Source organism: Uranotaenia lowii, chromosome 3 (assembly GCF_029784155.1).
Source record: "Uranotaenia lowii strain MFRU-FL chromosome 3, ASM2978415v1, whole genome shotgun sequence".
In the NCBI taxonomy this organism is placed as follows: Eukaryota; Metazoa; Arthropoda; class Insecta; order Diptera; family Culicidae; genus Uranotaenia; species Uranotaenia lowii.
Window position 1 is genome coordinate 17,671,247 of NC_073693.1, and position 18,671 is coordinate 17,689,917.

At 33.9% G+C, this 18,671-nt stretch overlaps 1 protein-coding gene across 2 annotated transcripts in view; it reads right to left on the minus strand.

Annotated features, from left to right (window-relative positions):
- Window positions 1–1,858: 1,858 nt before the first annotated feature.
- LOC129754880 (uncharacterized) overlaps window positions 1,859–18,671 on the minus strand; it is a 141,101-nt gene continuing 124,288 nt past the window's right edge. For both annotated transcript variants that reach the window (XM_055751131.1, XM_055751132.1), the window contains 4 exons: window positions 18,475–18,662; window positions 18,261–18,412; window positions 17,975–18,204; window positions 1,859–3,572 (listed from right to left, as the gene is read on the minus strand). In XM_055751131.1, the coding sequence (XP_055607106.1) occupies window positions 3,110–3,572; window positions 17,975–18,204; window positions 18,261–18,412; window positions 18,475–18,662 (1,033 nt within the window). In that variant the 3' untranslated portion in view covers window positions 1,859–3,109. The remainder of the gene's footprint in view (window positions 3,573–17,974; window positions 18,205–18,260; window positions 18,413–18,474; window positions 18,663–18,671) is intronic.

Sequence of the window (18,671 nt, forward strand, 5' to 3'; positions counted from 1 at the left end):
ACAATTTTGACAATTTTGACAATTTTGACAATTTTGACAATTTTGACAATTTTGACAATTTTGACAATTTTGACAATTTTGACAATTTTGACAATTTTGACAATTTTGACAATTTTGACAATTTTGACAATTTTGACAATTTTGACAATTTTGACAATTTTGACAATTTTGACAATTTTGACAATTTTGACAATTTTGACAATTTTGACAATTTTGACAATTTTGACAATTTTGACAATTTTGACAAATTTGACAATTTTGACAATTTTGACAATTTTGACAATTTTGACAATTTTGACAATTTTGACAATTTTGACAATTTTGACAATTTTGACAATTTTGACAATTTTGACAGTTTTGACAATTTTGACAATTTTGACAATTTTGACAATTTTGACAATTTTGACAATTTTGACAATTTTGACAATTTTGACAATTTTGACAATTTTGACAATTTTGACAATTTTGACAATTTTGACAATTTTGACAATTTTGACAATTTTGACAATTTTGACAATTTTGACAATTTTGACAATTTTGACAATTTTGACAATTTTGACAATTTTGACAATTTTGACAATTTTGACAATTTTGACAATTTTGACAATTTTGACAATTTTGACAATTTTGACAATTTTGACAATTTTGACAATTTTGACAATTTTGACAATTTTGACAATTTTGACAATTTTGACAATTTTGACAATTTTGACAATTTTGACAATTTTGACAATTTTGACAATTTTGACAATTTTGACAATTTTGACAATTTTGACAATTTTGACAATTTTGACAATTTTAACAATTTTGACAATTTTGACAATTTTGACAAATTTGACAATTTTGACAATTTTGACAATTTTGACAATTTTGACAATTTTGACAATTTTGACAATTTTGACAATTTTGACAATTTTGACAATTTTGACAGTTTTGACAATTTTGACAATTTTGACAATTTTGACAATTTTGACAATTTTGACAATTTTGACAATTTTGACAATTTTGACAATTTTGACAATTTTGACAATTTTGACAATTTTGACAATTTTGACAATTTTGACAATTTTGACAATTTTGACAATTTTGACAATTTTGACAATTTTGACAATTTTGACAATTTTGACAATTTTGACAATTTTGACAATTTTGACAATTTTGACAATTTTGACAATTTTGACAATTTTGACAATTTTGACAATTTTGACAATTTTGACAATTTTGACAATTTTGACAATTTTGGCAATTTTGACAATTTTGACAATTTTGACAATTTTGACAATTTTGACAATTTTGACAATTTTGACAATTTTGACAATTTTGACAATTTTGACGATTTTGACAATTTTGACAATTTTGACAATTTTGACAATTTTGACAATTTTGACAATTTTGACAATTTTGACAATTTTGACAATTTTGACAATTTTGACAATTTTGACAATTTTGACAATTTTGACAATTTTGACAATTTTGACAATTTTGACAATTTTGACAATTTTGACAATTTTGACAATTTTGACAATTTTGACAATTTTGACAATTTTGACAATTTTGACAATTTTGACAATTTTGACAATTTTGACAATTTTGACAATTTTGACAATTTTGACAATTTTGACAATTTTGAAAATTTTGACAATTTTGACAATTTTGACAATTTTGACAATTTTGACAATTTTGACAATTTTGACAATTTTGACAATTTTGACAATTTTGACAATTTTGACAATTTTGCTTATTTCGGCAATTTTGACATTTTTTACATTTTGACAAATTTTTTTCATTGCATTCAATTTTGACAACGTTTGGACCATTTCTTTTATTTTTTCTATTTTGCAACAAATAAAAGTCAGTCTTCTTAAGTTAAAACTAGTATTTATTTACCATATCTAATGGACGGAAGTTTAATGCATTCGCAACGACTTTCGGTCGTTCGATTCGTGATTAACTGTATCGCTGCCTAGCTTTAGAGATAGTTTGGCTGCATTGTGAATATTTGATTCGATTTTATCCTTTCAACAGAGCATTACTTGGACGATATTGTTAAAATTAAAACGCTTAGTACCACTTGTTTTTTTTTAACTGATGTAACTGTACAATTGTAGATGGAAATTGGAAGGAGTAATTAGTTGAAGTTGAGGAAATAAAACGTGTTCGGCGATAAAATACTTCAATAAAACAACGATAACCTTAACTTATGTACAGATAATATTTGCGTTTCGCTCTATTTACATATCTGCAAAGGACAGAAGTTGAAAATGGAAAAATAAAAATTCCTAATTAAATAAACGATAATCCTTACTACTAGGGAGAGTATTTAAACCAGATTGACTTATTCCTTTCTATAATTTTTGAAGTATAATTTAATTTTAAGTTTTTAAAATTCTAAAACTCAAAAGAAAGATATAACGGTAAAAATGAGGAGAAGTAAGTAAAATCATATTGGTGGGTTAGAAAAAATTCTTTGCTTTTGTTCAGGAGTTTCGATGTATTTCCTACATTTCATGTAACGGCAGTTTGATTTTGAATTAATTTTTTTCAAACGGTTTTAGGTTTAGTTGGTTTGTTAACTGACCTTCTCTAATTTAAGCTTCTATTTATTTGATTTTTTTCATTACGTTGTCTGATGATTGCAGATCCCTGATTTGCAAATCACGATCGTCAATTTAATCAAAATAAACAATAAAAGATATAACGATGGGAAATGAAATCACTCAGTTGTTAAGAAAGGGCCGGAGAGCCAAACAAAAAAGGAATTAAAAAAAGAGACAGTGAATCATAATAAACATAAAAAAATTAAAGTTGAACATAAGGGCACTAATTATGACGAGATGATAATCATCTTCAATTTCCCTCTAAAGAAAACACTCAAGAAGACTCTCGGGGAAAATCGTTGAAGAAAACCACGACTTTCGTTTTTCGCCTTCCTCAAAGTTTTGTTGCATTATTTTATGCTTCGCTCATCAAGCAATCGTTGGACGCTCACTTGGATGACACTCGAAATGACCACTCTTTTAATGACATCTCTCTTTATGACTGTTTGTTTGTTTGTTTTTACTCAACACTCATCGTACTGTTCCGGGTTAAACCTTATTGTTCCGCCTTCTTATTTCTTGTCCTTGTTGTAGTCAACAAATACTCGCACCACTTCTCCGGAGTACTTCCTCTGGGTGGGTGTAAAGTACAGATCCGATGATTCCGGCATATAGTGGTTTCCGCCACCTCCACCACCTCCAGATGGAGCCTCCCGGTGGCCATTTCCGGCTGCCTGCTGGTAGTGCATTCCGTTTCCGTTTCCGTTGATGGTGCTGGCTGCGTAGTGAGCTCCACCTCCTCCTCCGTTAGAGCTTCCGCCATGGTTGTTGTTGGAGCGTTTGGTTCGACGATCCTGGGTGTAGTACTCGGAACCTACCGGTCGCTGCATCTGGGCCTGCTGATGATGGGAGGGATGCTGCTGTTGCTGTTGATGCATTGGCCTGGGCAGAGAGTAAGCTCGCTCGGCGTAGGACGTAGGGCGGTGCTCACCGGCACGGGATTCGTGCATTTGCCGTGCGTAGGAGGATCCGTTTCTGCAAAATAGAAAAAAAAAACGAAAGATAAATGCCAGAATCTGTATGAAATAAAAATGGATTTCTGTCAATCTGGCTGTTCTCTATAGACTCTAGAAACTTGACAGTTGAGGATATTGGAGGCCGGAGAAGGATTCTATTATGATTTGAGGCCTCTCCTTCTCAAAGGAAAGGGGGAGGAGGCCTCCCAAACAAAAGACAAATGTTTGCATAACTCAAGAACCGATCAAGCAAATGGAATTAAATTTGGCGTGGGAGCGTATTTGGGTACGACAAATCTTTCTGAGATTATCTGAGATCCAGTAGGGAGACAGGAAGAGGGGAGGGGGCCTCTCTTACATTTTTTACATAACTCAAAAACTAATAAAGCACATCGAATCATATTCGTTTTGGAATGGTTTTGGGATATAAGGAAAGGTTAAAAGAATATTTGGAATCAATCCCTCCTTCCGATTGGGAGATAGAAAGAGGGATAGGGGACTACCTTACAATATTTTGCATAATAAGAGAACAGTTCGAGCAAATGGAATGAAATTTGACAACAAATCGAACAAATGGAAACACATTTTGCATGGGATGGTATTTAGGTATGATAAATGTTCCCCTGAATCCAAAAATCACGGCATGCATTGTACACTTTCTGTGGGTTGGTGGTTTTGAGATTTGTAAGATGCTAGCCCTCATATCCTCGAAAGATGTATCTACGACTTAATGTTAAGTTAATGGGGATTCTCTTCGAGGAAACCTCAAGTTTCATTGAGATTCAATAGGTCTTTGTGGTTGTTTAAAAAAAAACAACATTTTATTCAGTATTTTTACGAATCATCCAGATGGTAGAAATATAGATTTTGGCCATTTGTCGAGAAATTTGGCAGTTATGGAATCGCTACGGTTTTTAGACTTTTGCTTCTAATTTGTGCTCCTGCTAATTTTAAACGTATTTTCAAGCAATTTTGTTTTGAACAATCTTCCTGATGGTTTTTAGCTTGAAGTTTACAAATATCTACGGAAACTTGCTCTTTGACCATCTTATGGGATACCATCGCGCCCTGAAAAGGGTAAACAATGATAAAACATATTGGCTTTCACTGGGAATTAAATCCATTTTGACTCATCAGAAGCAGAAAAATAGCGATCTGTCAAGGTCAAGGGTGTCCACGATTAAATTGCCACACTATGAAATTGCTCTAACTTTTTAACCGTTGGGTAGAATTTGATGAAAATTTGGACGGATTTAGTTCATTGTGCATTGTTTATGTCCTGCAAGTTTTAAAGTCCTGTGATCGAAATTCGCGGAAATGGAGTCGAAAGTACAGCTCGTGGCGTGATAAAATCTTGCTCATTCATCACGAGAACAAGGATCTCTCGCATCGTTCCATCGCAAAAATGTTGGGAATCGCGAATTCCACGATGTCGCGAGTGATTAAGCAGTTCAAGGAACGATTGACCACCGATCGGAAGCCCAGAAGTGAGTGAAATAGTATTCCGTACAACACCACAAATCACAGCTGCTTAGTTGGGGCTTCAACCGAAACCCGAACGCCTTCGTTCGGGATGTGGCTAAGAAGCTGCACCTAAGCCGAAGTTTTGTCAAGAAGGCCAAAATTAAGGCTGGGCTTCGAACGTTCAAGGTACAAAAGGCCCCAGTCAACCAGAAGTCGTATTTTATGATACAGATTATATCGTATACAATGTTATTTAAACTCATTTTCTTATATCTGTACCTACAATGTGCGGCCCATGCATGTTCTTTATCGTATTTGAATACATTATATGATTGTATTACGGCAATACAATCCGAATCAAGAAATTGTGTGCTAATGTACCTATATGGACTTCAAAATAATACGTATATACTGGTTTTGCTGCATTATATGCGATATGTTTACACGTATATTTGCACGTATATTTGTGTTGCAAATTCAGAATGCCCACCAAATGGTTGTCTGGGACGATGATCAGCCATGATTGACAGATTTTGTCGTGCTATGCATAAAATTATTCGATATTAAGATTTTTTTCAACATGAAATACGGTTTATATTATTATAACAACCAGGTGTTAGATCTTAGCAAAAAGAAAATAAGCTCGCAACTTTGCTTGCCACTTGAAGATATCTATATATATAAAAATGAATTTCTGTCTGTCTGTCTGTCTTTCTGTCTGTCTGTCTGTCTGTCTGTCTGTCTGTTCCCTATAGACTCGGAAACTACTGAACCGATTTGCGTGAAACTTGGCAGATGGGTGTATTAGAGGCCAGGGAAGGTTCCTATAATAGTTTGGGACCCCTCCCTCTTCGTGTAAGGGGGGAGGGGGTCATATAAATAAAAGTGATAAGTCTTCATAACTCGAGAACTAATCATGCAAATAGAACCAAATTTGGCATGGGAGTGTATTTTGGTACGAGGAATGTATCTATGATGGTTTGGTACCCCTCCCTCTTTCCACTGGTAAGATACGAAGGAGGGAGGGGCCCAACCTTATAATTTTTAACATAACTGGAAAACTATTCAAGCTAATGGAACCAAATTTGGCATGGGAGGTTAGTGGAATACGAGAAATGGTTCTATGATTGTTTCAGACCCCTTCTTCCATCCAGTGGAGATACAGGAAAAGGAGGGGGGGAAGGGTTTAACCTCTTTGTAACTGCATAACTTAAAAACTTTTCGAGCAAATGGCACCAAATTCGGCTTGGAAAGGTATTTGGGTACGATAAATAGTTCTATGAATATTTGGTACCCCTCCCTCCTTCCAGTGAGAAGATAGAAAGTGGGGAGGGGGGTTCTTTCCTACTTTCAGCATTACTGTGCGAATAATCAAGCGAATGGAATCATATTTGGCGTGGGCAAATATTTGATAACGAAAAATGTTTCTATGATATTTTGAGAACCCTCCGTTCTTTAAGTAGGAAAATCTTAAGGGAGGAGAGTGCTCCCATACAATTTCTTCTTCTTTCTTCTTGGGAACTTACCCAGCAGATGGAACGAAATTTGGCTTGGGAGAGTATTTAGACTCAAGGTATATTTCTGTGAATATTTGGTACTACTGCCTTCTTCCATTGGGATGGTAGGAAGGAGATGGAGGAGATCGAGAACTAATAGAGCTAATGGAAAAAATTTTGGAATGCGAAAGCATTTGGATACGTAAAATGGTTATTTGCTTTTTGGAGACTTCTTTTTCCTTCAATTGGAGATACAGTTAGGGAAGACGGGAGCTCACATTCGATTGTTTTTCACAAACCAAGAACTTATCTTACAAATAAAACCAAATATGACATGGAAAAAATCATGCAATCGATCAAATGGAACATAATTGGGCATGGGAGTGTATCTATATACACGAACTGTTTGACCTTGATCCCCTCCTTGCAGGTAGAAGATAGATAGGAAGTGGGACTCCGATACAAATTTTATAGCATAACTCGACAACTAAAGAAGCAAACGAACAACTCAAGAAGGTAGTGTCATGAGAGGGTACGTTCTGATGTTACAAGACCCCCCTTTCCTTCCATTAAAGATAAAGGAATGGGGGAGGGGGTCACTCTCACAATTTGTATATTGATTCGAGAACGAATAGGTCAAAAAGGTGTCCCGTGACGGGACAATGAAGATTCCATATATGAAAAATATGTTGGCATAAGCTATAAACTTTTGAAGCAAAGAAACCCAGAGTCATAAAAAAGATTCGAACACGGATTAAAAAAAAATTATTAAGATTTAAAAATAAAAAAAAAGGTTGCAATTTTATTTTGGAAAAACATTTGAATGATTCTAAAATTGAATTAATTTTTTTTGCAAATAAAAGAAAATTAAATAACAAGTTAACACAAATTTCAATAATTTTTGGGGGTGTAGCAAAGCACACCGGGTCAGCTAGTATGCTATAAAATCGTATATAACTGCATTGATTCGTAATAATGTGCATGCAATCGTATACCTTTGCAAATTAATTCGCATGTCTGATTTTCGTAAAACGTTTTTGCTGGCAATCTTAAACGAATACAAAAAAGTTCAATAAAATCGTTTATGAAAATACGACATCGATGATTAGACTCGTATTTAAAGAGGCTTCAAAATGCTGATCTATTTTTAGATCATCGATGACGTGTTCTACGATTCAAAAGATTTTAGTTATAGAAATATACGATTTGCTTTTGGTTGAATGCCTTTGAAGCAAATCCTCTTGAATTTATATATTCCAGATAGCGTCAAGGAATCATCATGAGCTGCAGATCGAATCGTCAGGGGATCAAGTCCAGTTACTAACAATAACTTCATGAACGATGAAAAAAATCAGCAATCAGACAAATAATGAATTTGTTCGATATAAACTTGAATTTGACAGCAAAAAACGCATTTCTTTAAAATAATCTTATTTTTATTATTTTTGGGGATGAATAAACCAATTGATTTAAAGTACAAAAAAAAATCTTATTTTTATTCAACTGACAGAAAAAGAGAGCCCTGCACTCAAGTCGCAAAAGATAATTTGTCGTCAAACTTTCAATATTGTTACGAAAAATGTCGTATATTACAACCTCAATCATCTATATGATGATGTAAATTGTCATAGTATATTCCAAAAAGAATCAGGGTAGTCGGTAGGGTAGGCATGACAAGTCGTGCAATTCGTAATTTAATACAATCTAAATCAAGAATATGTTTGCTAATGTACCTATATGGCCTCCAAAATGATACGTATACACTGCCGGCCAAAAGTTTGGGATCACCCACTAAAAAACATGCAAATTTTGATCGTTCATATATCAGCCGTCTTAGGACATATTGAAAATCTTCTGATCTCATTTGAAAGATAATGAGCAATAGCTATCTCGGAGGTATTTTGCCCAAATATAATGTTTTAGTTTTGAACTTAAAACTTAACCTAAAGTTATAACATTTTCAAAAAATCGCATTCAATATTCAAAGCCGATCATCTCGGGATAGGGTGGACCAAATCTCAAAATTTGAGTGGCATTAGAATTCCTGTTCTTTACTTCTCAAAACACAATCAAAAAATTTTTTGAAAAAATTCAAAAACGCATTTTTAATTAATAAAATAGACACTTGAGTTGTCGTCCAAAAGTTTGGGATCACCTCTTTGTATGGTGAGTTTGGGATCATTCTTATAAAAACATGCAAATTTATTTTATTCATATCTTTCTCATCTAACATCGTATTGCAGATCTGAAAGGTTCATTTGGAAGCTAAGGAATTGTTATTTTTTAATAAATTCATTTAAAAATTATATTTTGAAGTGATATCCATAAAAAATCACCTGAAATTTATTGTTTTTTTGAAAGTTCCCAGATTTTTTTTATAGTTCTCACCTTAAAATATAATTTTTGAATGAATTTATTAAAAAACAACAATTCCTAAGCTTCCAAATGAACCCTTCAGATCTGCAATACGATGTTAGATGAGAAAGATATGAATAAAATAAATTTCCATGTTTTTATAAGAATGATCCCAAACTCACCATACAAAGAGGTGATCCCAAACTTTTGGACGACAACTCAAGTGTCTATTTTATTAATTAAAAATGCGTTTTTGAATTTTTTCAAAAAATTTTTTGATTGTGTTTTGAGAAGTAAAGAACAGGAATTCTAATGCCACTCAAATTTTGAGATTTGGTCCACCCTATCCCGAGATGATCGGCTTTGAATATTGAATGCGATTTTTTGAAAATGTTATAACTTTAGGTTAAGTTTTAAGTTCAAAACTAAAACATTATATTTGGGCAAAATACCTCCGAGATAGCTATTGCTCATTATCTTTCAAATGAGATCAGAAGATTTTCAATATGTCCTAAGACGGCTGATATATGAACGATCAAAATTTGCATGTTTTTTAGTGGGTGATCCCAAACTTTTGGCCGGCAGTGTATACTGGTTTTGCTACATTATATACGATATGTTTACACGTATATTTGCACGTATATTTGCGTTGCAAATTCGAAATGCCCACCAAATGGTTGTCTGGGGCCCCTAATCGCGACGAATAGCAGAACGAGTCCGCCAAAACCCGTGCCAGGAAGTTGTACCTCAACATGCTGACGAAATTTTAATGCTGCATCATGGATAACGAAACATATGTTAAGGCCGACTTCAAAAAGATCCCCGGCAACCTGTTTTAACGGCCTAGGATAAGTTTAGCGTTCCGGAGCAAGTCCGCACCCAGAAGATGTTCTGGTTTGGCAAGCCGTCTGCACATGCGGGAAGCGAAGTGCACCTTTCGTGACCCAGGACACAATGAATGGACAGGTGTACATGAAAGAGTGCCTCCAGAAGCGGCTGCTTCCTCTCCTGAAAGCCCACAACGTCCCAACAATCTTGTGGTCGTATTTGGCCTCACGCCACACATGCTGTAGTGGTATGTGGACAATAAGGTCAATTTCGTGCCGCTTTAACAGCTTTGTCGTATAAGAATTCTCAGTTCCAAGGATTTTCAATATAATTATTTCCAGAAATCCTGAAATTTTGCTTAAAATATCAACAATAACATTTAATTCCCAGTAAACTATTTCGGATTGATTTCATCTTAAAAACGAACACCTAGTACAAGTTTAATTTTATTTATAAATGTTGATGTAGGAAGCGGAAAATAAAATGAAAAGTTAGTTTAAGTATCATACAGAATAAAATCAAACCATTTTAAGTTCGGAACTCAAATCATCTAAAGTTTTATAATCCACTAAAATTTATTCAAAAAACAAGCGGATTTAAACCGGACTTATTCGAGTTCACATAAAATAAAAATTATTATGACTAGTTTGACTTTTCTAAATTTAGAAAGTTTTTTATTCATCATTATAACAAATTTGACCATGTTTGGCCGTGTACTTATAAAACTTTTGTATGTCTTTTTAAAGTTTTGATTGGATTACTAACAAAGTTAATCGTTTTCATATTATAGAAAAACTAATAGTTATGAGGTTTGCTATCAGATATTTAATAAAACAAATCAAATTTAAAATAATGTCCCTTGAATGATTATTCATCCTATCTCGATAAATGTTTAAAACTGAGACTGCCAGTTTGCACGGCTTCATCCGGACTTTGCTGCATCTTTGACACAAAATTTGAGTTAAGTCCGATCCGGCACGGTTGTCCGGATTTCGTTGGAAAAAGCCCGGAGTAATTCCCTTTATTTGTAAATTGTGACAAAAAAAATTTTAATTATTATATTTTTTTCATATTTACGTCCAAAAAAGAAATTTTTAACGGCAAGTTTTATCCAAATATTCATGACTTGTGTTTTTGAAAAACGATTTAAGTGTTGAAGCGGTTTGATAAAAAAAAATTAAAATGTTTTCTTTGCCTTGATTTTACCATGTCTGTCGATAAAATTGTCCGGATTTGTCCGGTCTGGATAAGTCTGGAAAAAATCTGGGAACCTCATTTGAAACCCAACATTTTTAGGAAGCTTGAATAGATTTCCCCCTTTTTTTATCTTCGAATAATAACAATGTATTTTTCCTTATATTGTGTTGTGATCATATTTGGTTGAATGATTCAACAGAATCGAAAGATTCCTTTTAATTCAACCACGTTCTCATTTACCATGGTTGAAATAAAAGGAATCTTTCGATTGCTTTGATTCAATGTATTTTTCATTTTTTCTAAGTGTTATCTTATAAAAATCCAGTGTCCAGTGTTTATTTTGTATTTAGAAATTTCTTTCAGTGAAAGTCTGCGCTGAAGCCTTGTTGAAGACTTCCTCTGCGTGTTTTCAATGTGCTTTGGATGGTAGAATTGAAAACATTTAAAGCCATAAATAACAAAATTTCAATAAATTGACCAATCATAAACTCTTCATTTCTAACCTAAGAACTTCAGATTTAATTACTAAAAAGTTCCATGCGTTGGATTTGGTTCAAACGTTTAATTTATTGTCTAATTCCTCTTTTAAATTAAATTCTTACACTGCAATCGTAGCGTTGAGATCGCAGCCTTTAAACTTTAAAGTTTAATTAATTTTCCTTTCCCTTTGAGGAATTCCAAAAATATGAAAAATGTTTGTTTTCTGAAAGCTGGAACATTAGTTTCAACTTTCGACTGAAGAAGTCAATTTAAAATGGAGATGAATTGTACACTGTTCGACTGTTCTTATTAATATGTTTCTAAAAGTCGCGTAGTATTTTTTTCATCCTAACATTTCAAGATCTGTGGCTTTCAAGAGTTTTTACAACACATGTTGTATTCTCGCATGCTGTGATGCGAAAATAGCAATGTTTCTATCACATACGGCAGGAATAGAAACAGTGCTGTGAAAAAATACAACGCCCAAAGATCTTGAGAACATTTTTGCATGGAAAAATTTTCAAAATGTGCTACAAGTATCAAAATTTCTACCACTTTCCCCCAACACGATTGAACTTGCTCTAGATGACGTGCTTTGAACAGTAGAAGCGACAAAATACCCGCCAAAAATTCATTTTTTTTATGATCAGCCAGCTTCGATTTGCTATCCATTTGCTAGGATGCAGAGGTGACCTCGATCCTAAAGCATGAATCATTGCTCTTTCAATCCACTTTCCTTCTATCCAATGACTAATAGGACGTGGCCGGCGCCATTATTAATGTGTAACGAGTGAGCATCAGTTTTGATCATTGTGCTCACGTGCTGTCAATCCCAGATACCATTCATTTGACCTCTGGACAAAATTGAGCCACACCTGCGATCATGGAGTTTGAAATCCGTTTTTTAATAACGATTGAAAAAAAGAAATGGTTGACGAAGCTTATAATGAACTATTTTTCATGTTACATTTCAACTTCAATGATTTAAGGTGGATGTGACTAGTCAATCAAGCTAGGCTGGGCTAAGTTAGTTAGTTTCGCAAAAAACATCAACAGGTGCATTCAACCCGCACGGTTTGAGGTTCGGCAATCAAGAAAACTTTTATAATAAAATCTATTTCTCGAAAACTTAAGGAGATTTCAACTAAAATTACTCCAATGTATTGAAAACAGATGTCTGCTCACGTGTATATAATTTTTATTCACATATTTATTTGTTGAGAAATATTCTACAAAATCAGAATTCTGCTTAATAGGAGCATATAGCCACTACGTTCTGATAAGGTAGTATTATCTCCTCATGAAATTAATTTGCGGCTTTATCGGTGAGGGTTAAAGAGTTGATATGAAAGACGGATAGAATATCAGAAGAAAATTCTAAGGTGGTGAAAAGAGCGAAGAGCATTTGAAAAAGAAGCTTGACCACATACTAAATTCTTTGTCCCACACCAATTAACTGTATTGAAGAATTGGTGTTAAATAATTGGTGTGGGACAAAGAATTTAGTATGTGGTCAAGCTTCTATTTCAAATGCTCTTCGCTCTTTTCACCACCTTAGAATTTTCTTCTGATATTCTATCTGTCTTTCATTTCAACTCTTCCGATAAAGCCGCAAATTAATTTCATAAAACAAACTCACGGTGATTTCTCTTCTTAAAATTATCTCCTCATTTAGAAAAAGTAACGATTTTTACGGGCGATAGATTAACTTTTTCAAAGATTTGTTAAAATTAAAAAAAAATACAGAAGTTATTAGTCTTTGAAAGAAAATATGCAGAAATTTCAAATTTTGAAAAAAATGTAAAAAAAAACATTCCAAACCCTTTAAAATATTAAGTTTTCTTGGGCTTTATTCGGAATAAAATTGATAAAACCAGGCAATCGGAAATGCTCATTTTAAAAGCATAAGTATGAGTATGAATAATATAAAATCAATATTTGTTTATCGATCATTATTGCATTTTGCGTTGATTTATACTCTGCGTTGATAACTTTGAAAAAAAAAAAAGTTAACTGTAGTTGACTAAATAGGATCAATCGGAAAAACTGAGTTCCGTTATTGGTTTTTTATTTTAATTGGAATCTAATATTCGAAATTCTAATTGAAACTTTTCCAGCTGATTAGCCCAAATTTCATACATTTGATTCTGATGTACTTTTTTAATTGATTATCCTCTACTGAAGGAAATAGCATGAATACAGCATATGACTCTCTAAATGACCATTCTCAAATAGTTATCATAAAACAAAACGCTCTCATAGTTTAACTGCGAATTTCATTGAGCGTTTATCTGATCATTAATATTTGTATATTTTCAATCTCATTTTATTCCAGATTTGTGATATATGATTTTAATCCTGATTTATTGTTTTCGAAGGCAACTTTTGTCACATTTTTGAACTTTTGACAAACGCTTCTTAACTTTGTTATGAAATTTTTTAAATAATTTTAAATTTTTAGTTTTAATCCGCATTACATTTTCAAAATTTCAACCCATTACGTGAACCCGATTTTTTATTGTCATTTTAAGATATGAAAGTAAAATTTGGACTTCAATTATAAATTTAGCAATTTCTGCTTTCCTCTGATTGTAACTTAGATTCTCAATTTGGTATTTGAACTTCATTTGTAACTTGATAGTACGATATTAATTTGAAACTTCGAATTGTGAGTCTTAATAAATGAAAAATGTTTTTATATCTTTAAATTTTTCAAATCAAGAGATTTTTGGGTATTGATAGAGTTATTAAGTAAATTGTGAAATGAGTTTTCTATTTAACAGCTTTAATCAGCATTTTCGTTATCGATTGGTTGATCAATTCTTCCGCAATGTTTGCACGTTATGGATTACGAATTATTGTTTGTAGATAACAGACGTAATGGTCATTTGAAGGCAATATACCGAACTCTTTACAGTTTTTTGTATGTTTCATATATTACATGTTCTCTGGGACAGTATTTGAGAAAAAAAAAATCGATAGAGGACCCCCGTGAAAAATTGCCCCGGGCTCCCAATGGCTTCATCCGACCCTGAAAATAATAAATCGCTTAGTTCCGACGGCGCACACAGCAGTAAAACGGACAAACGATTTACGATAGACATTTGATGCCTTCGCAACATTTTCATAGAGATGGGATGAAAGATATGCAGAAATTTAATATACTTAAAGTATTCGGCAACACTGAAAATAAACGAAATAAAATAAATTTCTATAGCAACGTTTGTTGTTGTGGCAACACTGGCAAATGATACATAACAAAATCAGACATTGATCTATTCTTAAGACAGAAAGACGTGTCTGAATAAATCTCTGAATTATACTTCGTATGAATCATAAAATCACGACAATAGCGTAGTTGGTAGAATAAGCACAGAGAGCGCAGATTGTCAAGGCTGCTGCTATGAAAAATTTGTTCCTGATTCAACCTCCGGGAGAAAGACGGATTGGAATAGATTTTAACACTACTACAACAAAAAAATTGTTTTTGATTCGGCCCCCCGAAAAAGACGGAATTGGCTTAGGAAGTGCAGATTTTTAAGGCAGTTTATGCTGACTTTTGTTTTGATTTGGTCTACCGGTGGATGAAGACTGGATTTTCTAAGGAAATGCAGATTTTTAAGACTGTTGCTGCTGATTGTTTGTTTTGATTTGGCTTTCCGGTTGAAAAAAGACGGATTGGCTTAGAAGGCGCAGATTTTGAGCCAGCTTTTACCTATTGTTTGTTTTGATTTAGCTTTCCGAGCGAAAAAGATGGACTGGCTTAGACAGCGCAGATTTTTAAGGCTGTTGCAGCTGATTGTTTGTTTTTATCTGGCTTTCCGGTGGAAAAGACGTATTGGCTTAGGAAGCGTAGATTTATAAGGCTGCTGCTATTGATTGTTTGTTTTGATTTGGCCTTCCGGTAAAAAAAGATGGTATTGACTTAGGAAGCGCAGATTTTTAGACAGTTTATGCTGACTTATGTTTTGATTTTGTCTTTTTTGGATTTTTAAGGCTGCTGCTACTGATTTTTTGTTTTGATTTGGCCTTTTGGTGAAAAAAGTTAGATTGGCTGTGTAGAGATGAGGTAAAGGATATTCATAAAATAATTAAAATTTTATAGATTCGAAAAACCTGTGCTAAGCATGGAATATAGAATTGTGATGAGGGATATTTTAAACACAAATAGAAAATAAACATAATTCAAGTATTCGGCAACACTCAAGATAAACAAAATAATATAAATGTATATGGCAACATTTGCTATTTTGTCAACACTGACAAACACGTTGATTTATTCTTGAGAGAGACAAAAGTGTCTGAGTGAATCTCTGAATTGAGATTCGAAGGAATCGTACAATCACGACAACTATGAAGACGTGGCCGGCGCCGTTATTAAACATTTAAAAAATTGAGAGCATCAGTTCACTTCTAATCCTAAGTACCATTCTTATGGACTTTGAGCAAAATTGGTGGCCTCGATTAATCACGGAGTAGCAACCATATTGGCGACGTGGAACTTATTCTACTTAGCCAAGCCAGCAATCATGGAATTCAAAATGTACATATGTAGATTGGAAATAAAGCGTAGTTCTTTTAGAAATGGGACAGTTACGAATGCGTGTATCTCAAAAACCATTCGTTTGATCGAAATACTTTCTATGAAGAAAATGAAGGTAATATTATGATATTTCATGAAAAAATTTCAAAAAAATTATTTATCGATTTTTGTTAGAGAAATTTCTATTTTATTCTTGGTATCTCCCATTGGCCGGCGCACACTTTTTTCAGTCATGGTATTGATCAGTTTTTCCAACTTATTCTTCGTCAAATCTGTATTTCAGGTGGCTTCACCCTCCTTCTTCAATTTCTGATACTTTTTGGTCCAATACTTCTCTTTAAAAGGAACTGGAAGCATTTTAATGGATACAGTAGTTTCGAAATGGACAAATTTGAGTATTTTTGACCACATTTTTGAACGTTTTTAATGGAATTTCTTCTGGCAAAATCTGACAATAACGAAGTAAAACCATCATAAGATGTTATAATAAGATAAAATCGGTTAGTATAAATCGTAAAATCGTAGGTCACGGGTGGTACATACAAGATTACTCTATTTAGGCTTTTAAAAATAGCGAAAACCTAAGTTTCGTTTTGAAAATTTTTGTTTTTTTTTCGCAGGAGCAGAATTTTAGCAAATTATTATAATTTTATACAAAATAACCAGCAAATACATACTTCAATATACTCGGGATCATGCAACGAGCAGACATGGCATAGGATTCAAACGCTGGAATTTATTTAAAATAGGGTATTTCATAAGTTTTGTCGTTCATCAGAAATCACCTGTCCCATAGCCTCGGTACCGGCTTTACAGCTTACGAGCTCTGGAACTAGCAAAAAATGGTTGTTTGAGGTTGGGTTTGAATAAGTCATCATTAAGCAACACTTTCAGCTTATCGGAGAAAATTGTTTTGGACATTTCAGCGATCTACCCTTAGTTTTTCGCTTATTGAAAATTTAAAATACTGGTATGAGACTTGACTTCCCAGATTACCCTCAACCGTAGTTGCCGATCATGTGCTTCACTCCAATGCTTGATTTGAACTTGGTGGACATTATTGACAGTGTTTGCAGACTTATCCACCACAAAAACTCAGTAATTCTTTGAATAATCAACGGTTTTGTCAGCTAACAATTTGATAATGACGAATTTTAAAGGAAACTGTGCAAAATTATTTTTTTCTTTTTCTCTTGCATCGTACATATTTCGAAAATGCGTGAATCTTAAATTTTGAAAAAAATAGGTCGAATAGTACTTTTTACAGGCAACAAAATGCTGTCAAAATTTTGAATATTCGATAACTAGTAAACGAGCTATAAGCAAATGAAAGTGTCCCATTTCTAAAAGAACTAAGCTTTAAATGTAAAGGAAAATGGAGTCGCACTAGGAAGAATATTATGAATTCAATGATTAAAGGTGGATAAAAGCCGTCAATCGAGCTAAGCTAAGCTAAGCTATTCTGAATTTTTTTAATGCAGTTAAAACTATTACCAACAAGAAGGATTAGGTTTGTGCGTTGCCTTTCGGTTATTGGTTTCTCATTAATATCTGATTGATGACCTGACCATTAAATGCGGTACTCTATCGTATAAATATTGCTGGCAGCAATTTATGCGGTTGCGGCCTAGGTTACCATGACATCGAGCATATTGTTTGGTCGTGTGAGGACCACCTTGTCACCAGAGCGAACTTCATAGAATCCCTTCGGGCCCGAGGAAAACCACCCGACGTTCCAGTGAGGGATGTGTTAGCTGTGATGGAGTTGGACTATATGTTCGAAATATACCTTTTCCTAAAAGCTATTGATCTTCGACTATAATTCATTTTATTTTTATGTTTCCCTACCTATCTTCTTTTTTCTTAAAAAAGTGAACTAAATATAAGCACACAATTGTAATCAAACAAAACGAGTTTGGCTCCTTAAAGCCTAAAGGTATGAGCCGTTTCAAATAAAGAATTTACAAAAAAAAATGACCTGACCAATTTAGATTAAACAGATAGTAATGCAGCCTTCAATTACTGAAATCATTCGAATTGCAGTTGCATCTATCTTACCTGTGCTCCCTTGGCATTGGGCCATCCGGCCGATCGATTTCGTAGTACTGAGACTTGTTGGGCGAGTGTGACATCTGCAGCGTCGTCTGCTGACTGTTCCCGTTGCTGTAGCTTCGATCCGACCGGTGCTTCGAGTTGTAATGATTCTTCATATCGCTATCGTAGTTGTCGAACGCATAGTTGGTGTTTGAGGAATAATCCTTCCAGGCTGAATTCGGGATCAGTTGATCCTGAAACATTTTAACAGTAAACTATCTAACCTTTCAAGATTTAGAACAAACTTTACCTTCAACCTCTTTGTGGTTCTAGTTTTGTAGATAGTGCAACTAGCCTGAACGATGGCAATGAACACCAGAGCTGCAATACAGCCCAAAATTGTGTACAATCTGGTGCCAGCCGTTTCGAAGAACGAAGGTTCTCCTTGCTCCGGTTGTTTATCTGAAATCAAAAGTTAATTTAATATTCCAAACTTTCAAATCTCCTTAAGGTAAACAATTTACATTCCAGCGCTTGGAATTCGAAATACTCCGGATCAACGGAAAACGCTCCAACCTTTCCGGAGGAAAGATTATTTTGAAGCAGATGTTGAATGGTTTGCTCAAGCTTAGCTGGATCATCAGCCAATTTTTGCTCAACATCATCCTTGTTCAACAGGATGTTCATCTTCACCAATACTCCGTTTGGATCCCTAAAATAA